Source organism: Lepus europaeus, chromosome 1 (genome assembly GCF_033115175.1).
Source record: "Lepus europaeus isolate LE1 chromosome 1, mLepTim1.pri, whole genome shotgun sequence".
Lineage (NCBI taxonomy): Eukaryota > Metazoa > Chordata > Mammalia > Lagomorpha > Leporidae > Lepus > Lepus europaeus.
The window spans coordinates 10,227,372-10,244,975 of NC_084827.1; the positions used below are offsets into that span (position 1 = coordinate 10,227,372).

At 51.3% G+C, this 17,604-nt stretch overlaps 1 protein-coding gene across 2 annotated transcripts in view; it reads left to right on the forward strand.

Annotated features, from left to right (window-relative positions):
• The window catches only part of CUL1 (cullin 1), a 107,496-nt gene extending 90,942 nt beyond the window's left edge, over positions 1-16,554 (forward strand). For both annotated transcript variants that reach the window (XM_062190698.1, XM_062190789.1), the window contains exons 10-22: positions 2,055-2,162; positions 2,243-2,349; positions 4,278-4,326; positions 4,698-4,829; positions 5,773-5,890; positions 7,589-7,665; positions 7,918-8,049; positions 9,989-10,081; positions 14,101-14,148; positions 14,228-14,310; positions 14,799-14,904; positions 15,344-15,457; positions 15,968-16,554. In XM_062190698.1, the coding sequence (XP_062046682.1) occupies positions 2,055-2,162; positions 2,243-2,349; positions 4,278-4,326; positions 4,698-4,829; positions 5,773-5,890; positions 7,589-7,665; positions 7,918-8,049; positions 9,989-10,081; positions 14,101-14,148; positions 14,228-14,310; positions 14,799-14,904; positions 15,344-15,457; positions 15,968-16,048 (1,248 nt within the window). In that variant the 3' untranslated portion in view covers positions 16,049-16,554. The remainder of the gene's footprint in view (positions 1-2,054; positions 2,163-2,242; positions 2,350-4,277; positions 4,327-4,697; positions 4,830-5,772; positions 5,891-7,588; positions 7,666-7,917; positions 8,050-9,988; positions 10,082-14,100; positions 14,149-14,227; positions 14,311-14,798; positions 14,905-15,343; positions 15,458-15,967) is intronic.
• The last annotated feature ends 1,050 nt before the right edge of the window (positions 16,555-17,604 follow it).

The following is a 17,604-nucleotide window of genomic DNA, read 5'->3' on the forward strand; positions in this document are numbered from 1 at the left end:
AGGTGACCTGGTTGGAGTAGGAGACCAGGCTTTGGCTTGGCTGTTGGCGGCTGTCTGGGGAGTGAACAGCAATGAAAGAGATCTTGCTGTCTCTCTCTTCCTCTCTCTTTCAAATAAACATGTTTTTAAATATTTACTTATTTGAAAGAGAGGGAGAGTTTTCCCATCTGCTGATTCACCCTCCAGTTGGCCACAATATCCAGCGTTGGGCCAGACTGAAGCCCAGAACTCCATCTGGGCCTCCCACTCGGTGGCAGGAACCCAGGTTCCTGAGCTGTCATCACCGCTGCCTCCCAGGTGCACATTAGCAGGAAGCGGAAATGGAGAGCAAGGTCGCAGCTCGAATCCAGACCCTGCAGTAGGGGACACAGGGCGCCCGAGTGGGCTGTCAGTCACTAGGCCGAACACCCCACCCTTAAGTTCCCTCTTAGTGTTTTTTCTTGTCAGATGTTTATATCAGGTGGAGACCATAATTGTATTTTACTGATTTATTTTTTTAAGATTTATCTATTTGAAAGAGTTTCAGAGAGAAGGAAGGACAGAGATATCTTTACTCCCCAAGTGGCTGTAATGGCCAGGGCTGAGGCAGGTCAAAGCCGTGAGCCAGGAGCTCCCTCTGGGTCTTCCCCATGAGCGTCTGGAGCCCATGGCGCACTTGGAGGCACCTTCTGCTGGTTTCTCAGATGCATCAGCAGGGAGCTGGATCGGAAGCAGAACAGCCAGGGCTGGAACTGGTGCTGATGCAGGATGCTGGTGTTGTAGGCCTCAGCTTAACCCCACTGTGCCACAGTGCCAGCCCTTAAATTATCTTATACTGTATTTCTTCATAATATTCACCTTTATTATCCTTTTTGTTTTACAGAAAAATTATGCACTATTGCTGGTTACTATTTAAAGTCAAAATATTCCAAAAACATGCAAAATAATTAGAATTGGGGGATTCTGGTCTCATTGCTGAATTACAGGGAATTAATGTCGGGCATTTGGAGACATTGGCAACCCATTTCAGCCGTCCGCACCACAGCCCTCTCATCTGGGGTGACAGCTCACCCAGCTGTGCTGTGACCACCCTCCTTCCTGGACGATGTGTCCCCTCTCCATCGTGCCCACCTCCCGGGCTGCTACCATGGCTCACGTCTGACTTGGCATGTGGGCCTCGTCTTGTTCCATAGCTGTTGAGGAAATGCTGAGCTCAGAGGGTTGGGCTGCCTGGGCCCACAGCTGATTATTCCGCCTCTCGTTCTTGGCAAGATACTTAGCTGAGCCTTAGTTCTTTTATGTGTGTAGTGGGGATAAAAGTAGTAGCTGCCAGTCCTGGTAAAGAGCCTCGCTGTGTCTGGAGTGTGCTAAGTGCTCAGCATCGCCCGCTGTGTGTTCTGATTGCTCTCTGCTCTGCCCCTCTGTCTCAGTGCTGTCTCCTTTGGCACTGATAGAGAACCTCCCCGCTGGCTGATCTTCCCATTTCATTGCCGTCGCATCGTCCCTTTGTCTGGAGTGCCCAGTGGTCTCCAGTCTTCCCGGCTCTGGGTGGTCGGTCCCTGTTCTCCCCTTTCCCATTGCCAGTCCCCGGGAGTCTTCTGGTTGGCTCTGACCTCAGTGCCTGTGTTTAGAATGCCCTTCCCCATGGGCTTGTCCTCTGACCAAGCCCACATGGTTCTTACATTATCTGCCCAGCTGAGTTCTGTGTTGCCGGCTGGCTCCTGATTGTGGCCATTAATGTCCAGAATTTGAGTTTGTGACAACACAAGGTTGGCTAAGCAAAGCAGTCACTTTGAAAATTTTGTTTTCATGATTCTGCTGAGGTTTCACTGTTTGTAGTGCAGGCTTGAAATAGGTGCTTAATTTTGCGTGTGGAAAAAATATTTTCTTGACTTACGCGTTGAGACAAAATGTGCCGTGTGCTTCAGTGATACAACCAAAAGTTGAGTTTTTGTATCTTATTGGTTAATGTCTTCAAAGAAAAAGCTAAACCTTCTAGAATGCTGTATAGCAACACAGTAGTAGATCATGTAATCCAGTAACCAACTTCTCATTCTGTTTCTCTCCTACCGAAGGACCCCAAAATGTATGTGCAGACAGTGCTAGATGTTCACAAGAAGTACAACGCCCTGGTAATGTCAGCATTCAACAACGACGCTGGCTTCGTGGCTGCGCTTGACAAGGTGAAATATGTGACTTGTGACTTCTGTAGTGCGAGAGTGTGTCGATCAGAGCCTTCTCTAACTGTGTCTCACGTCCACAGGCTTGTGGCCGCTTCATAAACAACAACGCAGTAACCAAGATGGCTCAGTCATCCAGTAAATCCCCCGAGCTGCTGGCGCGGTACTGCGACTCCTTGCTGAAGAAAAGGTACCTAAGGGACTTGGTTTTTCTCAGCAGGCCTGCTTGAAGTACCAGCCTCCATTACGTTACGTTTTACAGGCAGTGATTACATTTCATTCCTTTTGAGAAAATACTTTCAACGTAATACTTTTTGACATTGAAAACCTGCTTTAGTGCCTGCAGGCTGTTTGTTTAAATGTAAAGTTTCTCTGTGTGCTATAGTACTTTTTCATTTGGTATACTCTCAAACGTTATTCTCATCTCCTGAGTTTGTGGTGGTGCTGTGTCATAGTCTGTATTCCTTAATCCTATTTCTCAACTGATGTTTGTCCTAATCAGGTTGAGTTAGAGGCAGAGTATCTAATGTAGTTTTCACCTCTGTGTTGTGTTTTTAAAGTTCTCTTTGATTTTTTGTTTCTGTTTGTTCTGACTTTTCTCTGCTTCTTTCACTTTAACAGTTTCTGATCAGAAATGCTCGAGGTGTATTTTACTGTTCCAAACAGCAGTTAGCAAAAATGAAAGGCTCCCCTGCAGGAGGAGCAGTCCTCCTCTGGCTTTCTGTGGCGGTGGTCTGCCCATGAGTCAGCCATGTTTTAAACAGCTCTCAGAGGCTGGCATAAACCCATCTCCAGAGACCAAGAAAACCTGCACCGACAGAACAGGGAGGCTGCAGGCAAGGCTCACTTACAGATCTGCAGACATTGTCACCGGAGTGCCGGCAGACCAAACTGGCCAGAGAGCTAGGACACATCCCCCTTCCAGGTTCCAGGAACGCAAGGGTGGCTCAGCAGCAGCGAGTTCAGTGTGACTTACTGAAATAACAGAACCAGGTGGAAACCATGTGGACGTGTTGGGACGTGAGGAGGAAGCATTTGGTAGATTGGTAGCTGTGTGTCCTCTGTCTTTGCCACAAAGCCATTTGCCCAGAGCCAGTGAGAAACCGAGTATTGGATTTATTTCCTGTTTATTGCAATGATGATCTAACATATAATTTAGCAGTTCTGGTCAGATCCTCTAATGCATTTTTTCCGGGAATGAAAAGGGGCTTTAAATTGGAATGCGTGTAATGACTTGATTTTATTTAGATTATGTAAAGTGATGAATTTAAACATGGAGAGAACTTCTTCAGTTTCTGTGAGAGAACACGTAGTGTCCTTCAACAAGTCTACTGATAGATTATTGATTAAGGCTGCTGAGCCAGGCAGGGTGCAGAGACATGGGCTGGCCGTGTCTGTAATGAGCCCGTGTTGGCGAGTTTCACCTGGAGTCAGTGCAGCAGCCCTGACCTACGGGGTGAAGAACAGGACTGAGCTTTCTGAGCCAGCTGTTGGGTTAGAAACACCTCTTCAGAGCTTACTTGGTGACTGATTTGTTTTATATGAAGTAGGTGATTTTGTTTATAAAGGACTCTTGTAGAAAAACGTTTTAAAAATTCCATTTATACTTAAATCATATGTAAAGTAATGCTTGTTCATTGAATGAATCAGTTATTGAAGGATAATCTGTTTTATAGACATGACTACTAATGGGAGGCCTCAGTTCGGCAGTAGTCCGAACCATTTCATTAATTTTATCAGGCTGTTGAAAAGGAAAACTTTGTGTAAATTGTAGAAAGCAGTTGGAAAAGTGAGACTCATTTACTTACATATAAATGGATTATCTTAAAGGAAAAGTTCATTGGGAACCGTTTTGTTTAGACTATAAATATCTTCTGTTGTCATCTTGGATATTCTAAGTAACTGATTCATAACCTATTTTGTGATGATGTTACAGTATGAAATTGCCAAATAGCTATAGGTAAGGAAAGGTAACCTTCCCTCTTCCCCTGAACTAATCTGAAGAGAACTGTTCACTTGAGTGCCTGATACTACATCCCAATATGGGAATTTGGTTAAGTGGTGCTTGTTACAGTGTTCGCTGATTTGTTTCACAACACAGTGTCTTAAAAATTTCAGTTCCAAGAACCCAGAAGAGGCTGAGCTAGAAGACACGCTCAATCAAGTGGTAAGGTGCTTCATTATCACATGTGTTTCCCATAGCAATCGATTACACAAATTGTAACGTTATTTACATAGGGCATCTGAAATGGGAAAGTAATAGCCACAGATTTTATTTCAAATCTGTTTTACTCCCTAAATTGAGTCATTAATTTTAGCATTTGTATTTTGGTCACTATTACTGAGCCTAGTACAACTTGATGTGATTTTAAGGGGTTGATGAAAATATTTGAAGTCTTTGGCATAGTTTTTTACCATATAAATGTTGGCAAGCAGGCCCAGCCAAAACCAAGCACACACCTTGGCTCCTGGCGTGTGGCAGGTGACAGGCTGCCTGTGAGTGTGCTGTGTTCAGTGTATTCTCTCGGGCTTTGCCAGATGGTTGTCTTCAAGTACATCGAGGACAAAGACGTGTTTCAGAAGTTCTACGCGAAGATGCTGGCCAAGCGACTGGTGCATCAGAACAGCGCGAGTGACGACGCTGAAGCCAGCATGATCTCCAAGTTAAAGGTGAGTTTCCTCTCGCCCGGAGAAGCTCCCTCCTCTCAGTCATTCACAAAATAGTTCTTACTCCAGGCCGCGTGGTGTGCCAGGGGAGTTTGTACAGTAGTGTGGGCTCTGCTGCTCCAGGCAAAAGTCCACGCTAGCTGTTGTGGCCAGGCCAGCTCCTCCGTGATCAGGCCTCCAGGACTCTCCCAGTGCTTCCCCACCGCGCTTTGGGACCTTCTGTCCCTCCCAGACACCGTCTGCACACCCCCACCCCGGTTCCGGGTATTCACTTTTTGTTGGCTTTGAGCTGATGGGATGCTCTGGTTTGCCCTGGATTCGGTTGACTGTCTGCAGCCCTGCGTGCAGGAAGGCGGGACCATCAGTGCACCCTTGCCACCGAGTAGTTCTTTCTCTGCCTCCTTCGCGTTCATCCCTGTGTGGGTGCCTCTGTCTGCTCAGACTGCCAGAGCAAAATACCGTAAACAGGGTGACTTAAACGCGACAGAAACTGATTCTTCCCAGTTCTGGAGGCTGGAGGTATGTGGTCAGGATGCCAGCTGATTGGCTCCTGAGGAGGACTGTCTCCCTCACATGATAGCGCAAGCCTGGAGCTCTCCTGTGCATCTTGTATAAGGACACGGATGGCACCGGGAGGGCCCCAGGTGAGGTTTAGACCGCATCCAAACCCAGTCATCTCCCGCACAGACCATCTGCAAGCAGCATCACACTGGGAGGGGAGTGGGGAGAGGATTCCATCCTTAGAAGTAGGTACCCAGATAAGGGTTGTTTAGCTTCTAGTTGCACTATTTTTCACAGTGTATAATTGTAATGAAGGGATATTCACGGTGTTTCTAACTTTTAGTAGTAGTTTCGTACAGTCGGGTCTGTATCCTGTGCTGTGACCTCCCTTGCGTGCATATATTTCTGTACAAGTTGATGAGACCATTGCCTGGATTCATTTCAGCAAGCTTGTGGCTTTGAGTACACCTCTAAACTCCAGCGGATGTTTCAGGACATCGGTGTAAGCAAGGATCTGAACGAGCAGTTCAAGAAACACCTGACGAATTCGGAGCCACTAGACCGTGAGTATCTGAGTCTAAGCCGCTTTTACGGACAGGATTCTTTGCAGCGAAGGGGATAACAGATGCAGTGTTCAGAAAGGATGGGAGAGGCCTCTTCAGAATTCAAGGACTCTGAAGCAGGAAGTTCTCCCAAATGCCCCTCTCTCCTGGCCCAAGTGTGACCTTAAGAGATGGCAGGATGGGGTCACCACGTTGGGAGTCAGGGAGACCAAGCAGGTGACATGCATCTGAGGCCAAACCTCTAGACTCTTGCCACCCCACACACAAATGAGAGACTCATGAGCTTGTTTTATTTTGCTTTCAAACTTGATTTGGATCTCTTTTAGCAATTTTTTTTTAAGCTAAAACTTGCTTGGCCTATGTAGATAGTAAAACCAGCGAGTTTGTGACTGCAGGTTTAAAGCAGGAATTAATGCAGGTGGGCTGCAGAAATCCATTCCCCCAGGAGAGGCAGCAGGGCATATCCTTTAGGTCTTTTTTTTTTTTTAACATTTATTTATTTATTTGAAAGGCACAGTTAGAGAGGGAGAGACAGATCATCGATCCACTGGTTTACTCCTCAAATGATCGCAACAGCTGGAGCAGGGCCAATCCAAAGCCAGGAGCCAGAAGCTTCCTTCAGGTCTCCCATGTGGGTGCAGGGGCCCAAGCACTTGTGCCATCTTCCACTGCTTTCCCAGGCGCATTGCAGGGAGCTGGATTGGAAGTGGAGCAGCCAGGTTTTGAACTGGTGTCCATATGGGATGCTGGCACCATAGGCAGTGGCATTACGCCACAATGCCAGCCCTATATCCTTTAGGTCTTGCCGTAGCAGGATGGCGTACTTATGCTTAGATCATCACATGGTAATTTTTGTCTTTTTAAATGAAAAAATGAGAAATTTTGCTGTTCTCAGACCAAGAATACTATTCCATTATTAATCTTAAAAGAGTTTTACAAGAGAAGATTTTGGCTATCTGTTAAGATGAAATTACTGTTGGGGCCGGCACTGTGGCGTAGTGGGTAAAGCCACCACCTGCAGTGCTAGCATCCCTATGGGTGTTGGTTACAGTCCCAGCTGCTCCACTTCCCATCCAGCTCTCTGTCATGGCCTGGGAAAGCAGTGGAAGATGACCCAAGACCTTGGGCCCCTGCACCCACGTGAGAAACCCCGAAGAAGTTCCTGGCTCCTGGCTTTGGATCGGCTCAGCTCCGGCTGTTGTAGCCAATTGGGGAGTAAACCAGTGGATGGAAGACCCCTCTCTCTCTCTTTGCCTCTCCTCCTCTCTCTGTGTAACTCTTGACTTTCAAATAAATAAATCATTTTTTTTAATTACTATTACAGTTTGTGTGTGTGTGTTTACTCACAATGGTAAAGTTAGATGTCTACATCTACATTTTTTGTTTCCTTGAGTGTGGGGCTGTAAGGCCCTGCCTCCTGGACACGGGTGTGGCTTGAGAGGACTGAGGTTGTCCTTGACCGAGAATGGAAGCCAGGGGAGCCAGCAGGCAAAGGCTGCCACAGTTCTGAGCTGGCGAAACTGCCTCTCTGGAGGGAAAGAATTTCTGGCTCTTCTTAAACCTGTACTACTAGTGAAATGAAATAGATTGCCGTTGCGTAGGTCAGTTCTTAGTTTTCGGTTCGGGCAGGGTGTGCGTTTCTCGTGTTTCCTCGTGAGAAGCGCTGCGTTGACAGACTACCCGCTGTTCCCTCCTCAGTGGACTTCAGCATCCAGGTGCTGAGCTCCGGATCGTGGCCCTTCCAGCAGTCCTGCACGTTCGCCTTGCCCTCGGAGGTGAGGGGCCGCGGCCGCTCGGCGGGGCAGCGCTGCTGGGCGGTGGGGCAGGGCCGGCCGCGAAGCCTGGGAGCTCCCGGCCAGCGCTGGGCAGTGCAGCCCCGTTCTGTGTGACGGGATAGCACCTGTGCCTCTGGGAACGGGAACCGCGCCTTTCCTGTCGTGCGCGGGCGGGAGGGGCGGGCAGGCCGGGCACGGGGCAGGTGCGGGGCGCGGGGCCGGCGCTCTCCCTAACGCTGTCCTTGGGCACAGCTGGAGCGGAGCTACCAGCGCTTCACGGCCTTCTACGCCAGCCGGCACAGCGGCCGGAAGCTGACGTGGCTGTATCAGCTGTCTAAAGGAGAACTGGTCACCAACTGCTTCAAGAACAGGTACACCTTGCAGGTAAGGTCGCCGCTGCGTTGGGAGCCTTGCGTGGGCTGGATGACGGGAAACCCCAGGCTGGGAGGCGGCTGGGCTGCTTCCGGCCTTCCAGGCCCGAGGGGTCAGCGAGTGACGGCTCCGAGCCTCGCCAGCACTTAGGTGTGGATGCTCCGCGCAGGGACCCAGTGTGGGCGCTACACGCAGGGACGCAGTGTGGGTGTAATGTGGAGAGACGCAGTGTGGGCCCAGGGTCGCAGTGTGGGTGTAACGTGGAGAGACGCAGTATGGGCGCAGGGATGCAGTGTGGGCGCTACACGCAGGGACGCAGTGTGGATGTAACGTGGAGAGACGCAGTGTGGGCGCAGGGACGCAGTGTGGGTGTAACGTGGAGAGACTCAGTGTGGGCGTAACGTGGAGAGACGCAGTGTGGGCGCAGGGCCGCAGTGTGGGTGTAACGTGGAGAGACGCAGTGTGGGCGCAGGGACGCAGTGTGGGCCCAGGGTTGCAGTGTGGGCGTATCGTGGAGAGACGCAGTGTGGGCCCAGGGACGCAGTGTGGGCGTAACGTGGAGAGACGCAGTGTGGGCCCAGGGACGCAGTGTGGGCGTAACGTGGAGAGACGCAGTGTGGGCCCAGGGACGCGGCGTGGGCCGGCGGCTCCAGAAAGCCCTTGGCGGCCGGGACGGCTCCTGTCCTCCGACAGAGCAAACTCGGCGCCTGCGGCCGGGCCGAGCACCGTGCGGTGCCGCTGACGCTGCCCTCCGTGGGTTCGCAAACGGGCTCTGGTTACGTCGGTGACCTCCCTGGAAACCGGCCTGTGTGCGGCAGAACCAGCGTTCGCTCGGGTCTTTGTGCTCGCGCTGCTGCGTAGGGGGCTTCGCCGTGACGGCTTGTTTCAGGCTCCGGAGGGCCCCGGGGAGCCTGTAACTGACAGGGGTGTCTGCAGCTTCCAGGGTTCTGTTGTGATCAACCCGGTCGCTCTGGGCTCAGGCGTGATCCGCTTGCGTGTGTTACTGCGAGGCAGGTGGAGTTGTGTTTACACCTGTGCACATGTGTGTGCACATGGTGTGCTCATGCCAAGAGTCCCTGTGTGTTCCTGCCCTGTGTCTGATCAGAGGCGTAGCACAGGGTATGTCTGCCAAGAGAGGCCAGGTGTAGAGTACCAGCTGAAGTGCTCTTTCCCGGCCTTGGTGCTTTTATTTAGTTTCAGTAGGGTGCTTTTTCCTAGTGTGCTTTGATTCTTGAAAAAAATATTGATATCGGCTTTATTGAGGTCACTTACATGATAAAAGGCAGGTGTTTTAAGTACCCACTTTGAGTTATGGCTAATGTTTTCACCTGTGTAACCACCCCCAAGATGGAACATTTCTTTATTATTATTGATTTTTTTTAAAGATATATTTACTTATTTGAAAGAGTTACAGAGAGAGGGCGAGACAGAATCTTCCATTTGCTGGTTCACTCCCCAAATGGTCGCAACATCCAGGACTATGCCAGGCCTAAGCCAGGAGGTTCTTCTAGGTCTCCCACATGGATGCAGGGGCCTGAGCACTTGGGCCATCTGCTGCTGCTTTCCAGGCACATCAGCAGGGAGCTGGATCAGAAGTGGAGCAGCTGGGGGCTCAAACCAGAGTCCACATGGGATGGCGGCTTAACCCACTGTGGGCCAGGTGCCTGCCTGACAGGGAACATTTCTGTGAGGTTTTTGTTCCCTCGGTTACCAAGATGCGAGAGCTACCTGTTTTGACAGCTCCTGCTCACTTTCCTAGGACTTGAACCGGTGCCCATATGGAATTATTATGTTGTATTCTACTATAATTATATTATATTCCTTTATCTTTACATCGATTTGAAGAATTTGTTACCTAGATTAGATCTTCAGACCCAGGCTACATATTTTTTGGAGTTTTTTCCATGCATTTAAATCTTCCTTCTCTTTCTTTTATGTGGGGGCTTCAAAGGCGTCCACGTTCCAGATGGCGATCCTGCTCCAGTACAACACAGAAGACGCCTACACGGTCCAACAGCTGACTGACAGCACTCAGATTAAAATGGTACTCTTCATAGCCTGAGCTCTTGTGTATTGTGGGGAGGCATGGCATGGCGAGATGTGGTGTCTTGGATTTGAAATACATTTGCCTCGGGGATGTGAATGTGCTCTTATTCTGAGTTTTAATAAGTGTTAAGACTTAATTTGTAGTTTCAATATAATACCCACTCCTACCCCATGACAAGCTTCTCTCATTTAACCAGTTCTTTTTCTTTTTGAGATTTGTTTTTTATTTACTTGAAAGGCAGAGTTAGAGAGGGAGGAGAGAGAGATCTTCTGTCTGCTGATTCACTTCCTAAATGCTGCAACAGCTGGGACCAGGAAGCCAGGTGCTTCGTTCAGGTCTCCCATGTGCGTGTGGGGGCCCAAGTGCTAAGGTCATCTTCTGCTGCTTTCCCAGCCACATTAGCAGGGAGCTGGATCAGAAGTAGAGCAGCCAGGACTTGAACTGGCGCCCGCCCATGTGGGATGCCTGCATCACAGATGGAGGCTTAACCTGCTGCCCCACAACCCTGGCCCCTTAACCAGTTCTTAACCTTTTTTTCCAGCTAGACTTTTCCAACTAAGCTTAAATTTTCACTTAATTTTAGTTTTGCTCTTCGCATTATTCATATTTTAAATTGAGATGTATCTCAGGTAACATAAAAGTTCACATACCGAATCCACTGTCTTCAAAATGTGTAAGTGGTTTCTCCCATCGTCATCACAGGCTTCCAGCCACCACTCTCCAGAATATTCCCCACAAAGAAACCAGCACTGAGGGGGCAGCTCCTCCTTGCGTCCTGCTCACTACCCAGAGTTCTCTGCTCTGGGCTTGTCACACAAGGGGATCCTGACGGGTGGCTTTTGGTGTCTGCCTTTCCCTTAGTGAACTGTTTCCAAGGCTCCATGGTCTACATCATCAGTACGTCTTTCTTTCTTTCTTTCTTTCTTTCTTTCTTTCTTTCTTTCTTTCTTTTTTTTTTTAAGATTTATTTTGTTTATTTGAAAGAGTTAAGAGAGGTAGAGACACAGAGGTCTTCCATCCACTGGTTCACTCCTCAGATGGCAGCAATGGCTGGAGCTGCACTGATCCGAAGCCAGGAGTCAGGAGCTTCTTCTGGGTCTCCTTGGACTTGGGCCATCTGCTGCTGCGTTCCCAGGCCATAGCTGGGAGCTGGATCGGAAGAGGAGCAGCCGGGACTGGAACTGGCGCCCATATGGGATACTGGTGCTTCAGGCCAGGGCTTTAACCCGCTGTGGCACAGCGCTGGCCCCAGTACTTCTTTCTCATGGTTGACCAGTGTTCAGTCTGTGGGTGGATGTTTGAATCGTTTCTACTTTTTGCTGATTTTGAATAATACCTCCATGAGTGTATGTTTTCCGTTTTCCTGGGTATAGACCTAGGTGTGGAGTTGCTGGGTCATGTGACAACTTTGTGCTTAACATTTTAAGGAATTGTAAAACTATTCCACGGTGGCTGGACAATTTAATATTCTCACCAGCAGCGTATGAGAGTTCAGTGTCTCTAACTCAACATTTGTTATTTCTATTTCTTCTTCTTCTTGTCATCCTAGTGGGCATGAAACGATACCACTGTTGTGATTTGCATTTTCCTAGCAACTGCTCCTGTTTAGAATCTTTGCGTTTGCTTATTAGCTGTTTGTGTGAAATGTCTTTTCAATCCTTGGCCCGTTTTTCCATTGGGTTATTTCTCTTCATTGTTGAGTCACAGGAATTCTGCATAGTCTGTATCTTCAACCCTCTGGACACCCGTGACTGGGCTGTGTTCTCACCTTGTCGTAGGCAGTTTTGATTGTGATGAAGCCCGCTTTGTTTTCTCTCCTGCTCTTGTGATCCGGTGTCCGGGGAATGCCTGCCTGCCGGAGGTCACGGCCTTCTCTCCCCGCTGGTCAGTGCCAACAGTTCTGCCGAAAGGCAGTTGGCCATAGACACTTGAGTTCATTTTTCTAATTTCAGTACTTTGCCAGTGATCTGAAGATCTCCCCTTGGCCAGTGTTGACTGTCTTGGTTACTGTTGTGTGGTGAGTGCTGACACTGAGACTTCTAACTTTGTGCTTTGTGCTAGTCTGGGTCCCTTCTATTGCCATATGAATTGTGAAACTTCTTGTACATTTCCGCACAAAGAACATTAAGATCACGGGCACTGAAGCTGCGGATTGCCTTGGGCGTTACTACCATTGCAGCAGTACTGCCTTCCAGTCCGGAGTGGGCGATGTTCCATCTGACGGGGTTGCCTTTAATGTCTTTCAAGATGTTTCATAGTTTTCATTGTATAAGTCTTGCCCTTCTTTAGTTAAATTTATTTCTAAGTATTATTTTCGATGCTGTTGTAAATGAAATGACTTTGTTTCACTCTGATTTCTACTATAAAGAAATCCAGTTGATGTAACCTGCAACTTTGACAAACTCATGTATTAGCTCTGGTACTTTGGGGGGTGAATTCTTTAGGATATTTTTAAAATATAATCATGCCATCTGCAAACATAGTTTATTTCTTCCTTTCCCTATTTGGATCTTTTTGTTTTCACCTGATTCTTCTGAATTAGAAGTGCTGATGTATTGAGTAGAAGTGGTTAAAACAAGCGTCCTCGCCTTGTTCCTGCCCCTTGGGGGAAGCTTCCCCTGGGAAGTGAGGGGCTGTCAGCTCTCCAGTGCGCCCTTCAGGATCGAACTGGAGAGTCCCTGTTGTTCCTAGCTTTTCGTGTGTGTGTTCGAGCTCATGGAATAATGCTGGATTTTGTCGAATGCTCTTCTCGCTGTCTTGAGGCAGCTGTGGCCTCCTGGTTGTCGGCGGAGCGCAGCCTCTCGAGCGATGGTCCTGTGCGGAGCCACCCCGGTCGTTTCTTTTGTACACTGCAGGGACTGATTGGCTGCTCCGGGTTCAGCAAGCCTAATCCCAGAATCCAAAACGTCTCAAAATCCAAAACCTTTTGAGCACCAACTTGCTGCTCAGAAAGTTCCATATTTTGAAGCATTTTTGATTTTTCAATTAGAAACGTTTAACTGATCAAGTCTGTGCCAATATTCTGGAGTTTGAGCCACTGGTAGTCCCAGGCGCTTTGCTTGTGAGGGGCGGCTGCTCGGCCGTGTGGGTTGAGTTTTGTCAGGGAGAGTGGTGTGGTTTCTCGCGGCTCCTTTGGTGCCAGCTCAGTGCTGACCTCGGAGCATGGAGTCGGGAAGGTTACTGGATGGTCCGTCTTCCTGTTCGTCACAAGTGTGTCCTCAGCGTCTGTGTGGAGGAGTCTGCTCATCTTCACCCACATCAGGACGAGGAGACACAGGTGCCGCCCAGACCAGACAGAGCCGCTCACTCCCTGCTCCGCACTGGACGGGCTGACAGCCGGACTCTGCGGTCCCTCCACTCATTTTCATACTAGAACTCGCTTGTTGGGGCCACAGCTGCTCTCTCCCTCCCACTGTCGAGTCGGATCGGCCTACGAAGTGAGCCCTCCCTGGCATCACCGCTGTGGGATTCCGTGCCACGTGGCCCTGATAGCTTGGGCGGTGCACCGTGGGCCAGGAGGGCTCCCCATTGTGAGGGCAGCACGTGGCTGGCTATGGCTGCTGAGGCTAATGGTACGCCTGGACCACGGGGTCACAGAGCTCTGGGCTACGCCCGGTCCACCTGCTGCTTACAGATGCCACCCCGGCACGTCCAGCACGGTCGTGAACAGCGCCGGACCTCCAGTCCTGCTGAACATGTCCGAGATGAGCTGACAGATGACACGTGGATAGGCTCCTGTAGGTTAAATGGCAGAAATCGGTTGTGCATCGTGTCTGATATTTAAGTTTGGCCATTATCCATTTTCATTATTGAGTAATGGAAACCAGGAAGGGGTTGGTTTTGTATTCAGAGGTGGGAGGAAGTGGCGGATTCGGAGAACCCCCTGGGCGTCCCCGTGCGTGATGATTGTCACTACTGTGCTTTCCGTGGACAAGTGGGCCGTGGGGTTGCCGGTGGTGCTCATTACAAAGAGAAGCATTTTCCTTTTACCTTACCACCTTTTTCTTTAATTGCAGGACATTTTGGCCCAAGTCCTACAGATTTTATTGAAGTCAAAGTTATTGGTACGTTTGTACTTTTTATGTGAAGCTACAAGGAAGCACCTCCCTGAGATGGTGTGGTGACAGCATTTCCTTCTTACAGGTCTTGGAAGATGAAAATGCAAACGTTGATGAAGTGGAATTGAAGCCAGATACCTTAATAAAATTGTATCTTGGTTATAAAAAGTAAGGAAAATCTAAGAAGTAGGTGGTCCTAGGCCTTAGGCGGGTCCCCTGGCACTGTTGGGACGTTTCCATGTGAACTGGAGCAGAGGGCAGACTCAGCATGAGATGGGCCGGGCCCTGCGTCCTGAGCTTGGTGTAGCCCTTTGCTGCCATTTGGTGACCCTAGATGTTTCTCCGGGTGACTCTTGAGTTTTCGGGCTAATCATCTGGCAAGTACGTCTCCTTAAATGGCACACGCGGAAGGTACGGACTCTCGGGTCCAAGTGTCCTGATTTGACTTTGCTTGACAAAGTTTGGGGGAGCAGATTTCCTGGCATGCAGACGTCACTGTTGGTGGCAGAGCGGGAGGCTCCCGGGGCTGGGCTGCCAGTGCCCCCAGGTGGCCGATGGGGTGGCGCAGGAGCAGAGCACTGCGGCAGGGCCCAAACAAGCACCTCTGTCGCCTGCCTGCAGACCCGTAGTGATCGCGTCCCCTGCTTTCTCGACAGCAAGAAGTTAAGGGTTAACATCAATGTGCCGATGAAAACGGAGCAGAAGCAGGAGCAGGAAACCACGCACAAGAACATTGAGGAGGACCGCAAGCTGCTGATCCAGGTGACCGGCAGCGGCGCGGCGTGGCGTGGGGGAGGCGCTCGGTCGGGTCCTGCTGGGTGTGGCCCGTGAGCGAGCACCTGAGTGACCGTGGTTCTGTGCGCGGAGGGAGTCGGCCCATTCCGCTGCAAGGCAGATGGAACCGACTTGTGGCTCCTAATGTTGTAAAGCAGATCAATGGGGCGGCAGCCGAGAGAGGGCACGTGTTGGATGGGGAGGGCGAGTGCTCCCGTGGCCGCGAAGTTCGATTCCCTCTTCACACACATGCTGCCCGGTTAATTACGAGGTTGCGGTGTGCTAGTGACCGTGCGCTAGAAGCGAGCGTGGACAGAACTCGCACCTCTGGGCGGCCGTGCCTGGGGGTGACCGCAGCGGGCGTGGATTACGGGCGGCCATGCCCGGGGGTGACCGCGGTGCGCGTGTGCCCCGCTTGCTCGCACAGGCGGCCATCGTGCGGATCATGAAGATGAGGAAGGTCCTGAAGCACCAGCAGCTGCTGGGCGAGGTCCTCACTCAGCTGTCGTCCAGGTTCAAGCCCCGGGTCCCGGTGATCAAGGTACGGAGCCGCGCGGCGGGGGGCCCTGCTGCTGCGGGGTGGACCGCTGGTTCCTGGAGGGAGAAGGTGGCTTATTGGCATGAAGTAGTGTCTGTGGGAGGAAACCAGCTTAACTGTAACTTCTTGTGGAAACGCTCGTTTATACAAAGCACACAGCTTGCTCACTCTGCACGGTGAACCTGTGTAGAAAGCACCCAGACCCGGGGGAGAGCCTGGCCGGATCCACAGAGCCCACTACGCAGGGGGGCCTCTGGCCAGAGAGGGGACGCCCCCCAGCAGATCCCAGAGGCCCCGGGAGCTCGTGGGTGCCAGCGTGGGGCGGGGCGGGGCGGCCTCGGCTGAGACCCTGGCCGGGCCAGAGGCGCCCAGGCGCTGGGAGGGCTCGCTCCCTCCCTCGGCAGGCGAGGAGGAGGCCCGGGAAGGCAGCGTCAGCCGCCTGGGCGAGACCTGCCGGAGCTGAACCCACGGGGCCGCGGCCTGTCCCGTGGTGACTTGTCTGTCTCTTCCCAGAAATGCATTGACATTCTGATTGAGAAGGAGTATTTGGAGCGCGTGGACGGCGAGAAGGACACCTACAGCTACCTGGCTTAGCCCTGCTCCGGGTGCGCCGTGGCCCGCCGCCGGCGGCTCGGGACGCACAGGGAAACACCCGAGTTCCTAGCAGCCAGCCTGCGCCGTTTGGACCTCCCTTTTTAAAACCGAGACCAGGGCTCCCATCGGTGGTCTCACGTACATCAGAACTGCTCAGGATCGATACATTTCAATCTGTAAATATGGACACCGATGCCATTTAACCTAATTTAAGAACAGAGGGGACTGAACCTTCCACGCTGAGGGCTGCATGCTACTGCATTTAAATCAATACATTGGCTACCTGGTTACCAGCTGCCGGCCGGGGCAGCACTTACGATGTTGGCAGCACTTTGAGAGCAAGTCTGAATGGGCCCACGTGTCATCTGCTATGAAGACCATTTGTATAGTGTGTTTCATTTTCTAATGTGTGAAATAAAGAAAATTAAAGGATTTCTGTACAAGTCGCATTTGGTTTTGTTTTAAGTTTTACTAATTTCTATATGTAAATAAAAAGATATAATGATTGTGCAAATTCCTACTCCTGTGTCTTCCTGTAGTCTGAAAGGGCCACCGCCTCTGGACTGACCGTCTTGCTGATGCTAACACTGGTGGCGGCACCTGGGCCACGTGGCCTGGGGTTGACGTTGGGCGCCTGGAGGACTGACAGGCGGGGAAGCGTCCCTGCGTCCTCGGGCCCGTGCAGGGACCTGAGGGGGCGGGCGGGCTCCCAGTCCGCGCTCCCGCCCCTGCTGCCACGACCGGCGTGGAGTGGACCCTATCTCAGTGGTCCTGGGCAGGCCCGGTGGATGCCCGAGCCTTCCCTGGTGAAGATCGCTGCGTTGGAGACGCCATGGCTTCTCGGCCGCCTCCCCACCCTGTGAGCGTGGAGCTCGGACGCGTGTGTGCCCAGGACGGCCCAGCTGGAGAGCCCTCGGACCCGGAGCGGTAGAGAAGTGGGCTCGGTACTGGTTCGCTCCTGCAAGCTCCGCCCTCTTCAGATGCCTCACAGGCCTGGGTGACCGACTAGGCTGGACGCGCCCAAAGTCCAGGCAAAGCTCAAGGAGAGAATGCAAGCTCTCGGCTTCTCCAGGCAGCGTCCTCACCAGGACTGGGCTCTGCAGGAGGAGCCCCGCGCAGTCAGGCCGTGAGGTTCTGCTCCAGTGGGAGCTCCAGTGACACCGGGAGCCCAGGTAAGCGCGGGGGTGGGTGCGGCCCCCAGTCCCCCACAGTCTTGGAACTGAAACCCTCGTCCCTGCTCCCTTCGCATGAGACAAACGCCAGGTCGGTGGATGTGGACAGAGGCCAAGTGTCACTCGCTGCACGTCTCTAGTAAGATGCGAAAAACAACACCTTGTGTGAGTTTTTTCACGACAGCTCTGTAGCTGCTTGGAGGGAGGCAGAGGCCCAGTGTCCCAAGATCCCTGTGTGTGCAGTCCCTATGGGAATCCTGCCCAGAGGAGAAACCATGAAAATCCAGGAGTTTGCCCTTCGAGGAGACCGCCCCCGCCCCGCCCCTCTCAGCCCTCTTAGTACTTGGACAGAGCACATCTGTGTGCTGCCATGATGTTGCAAAT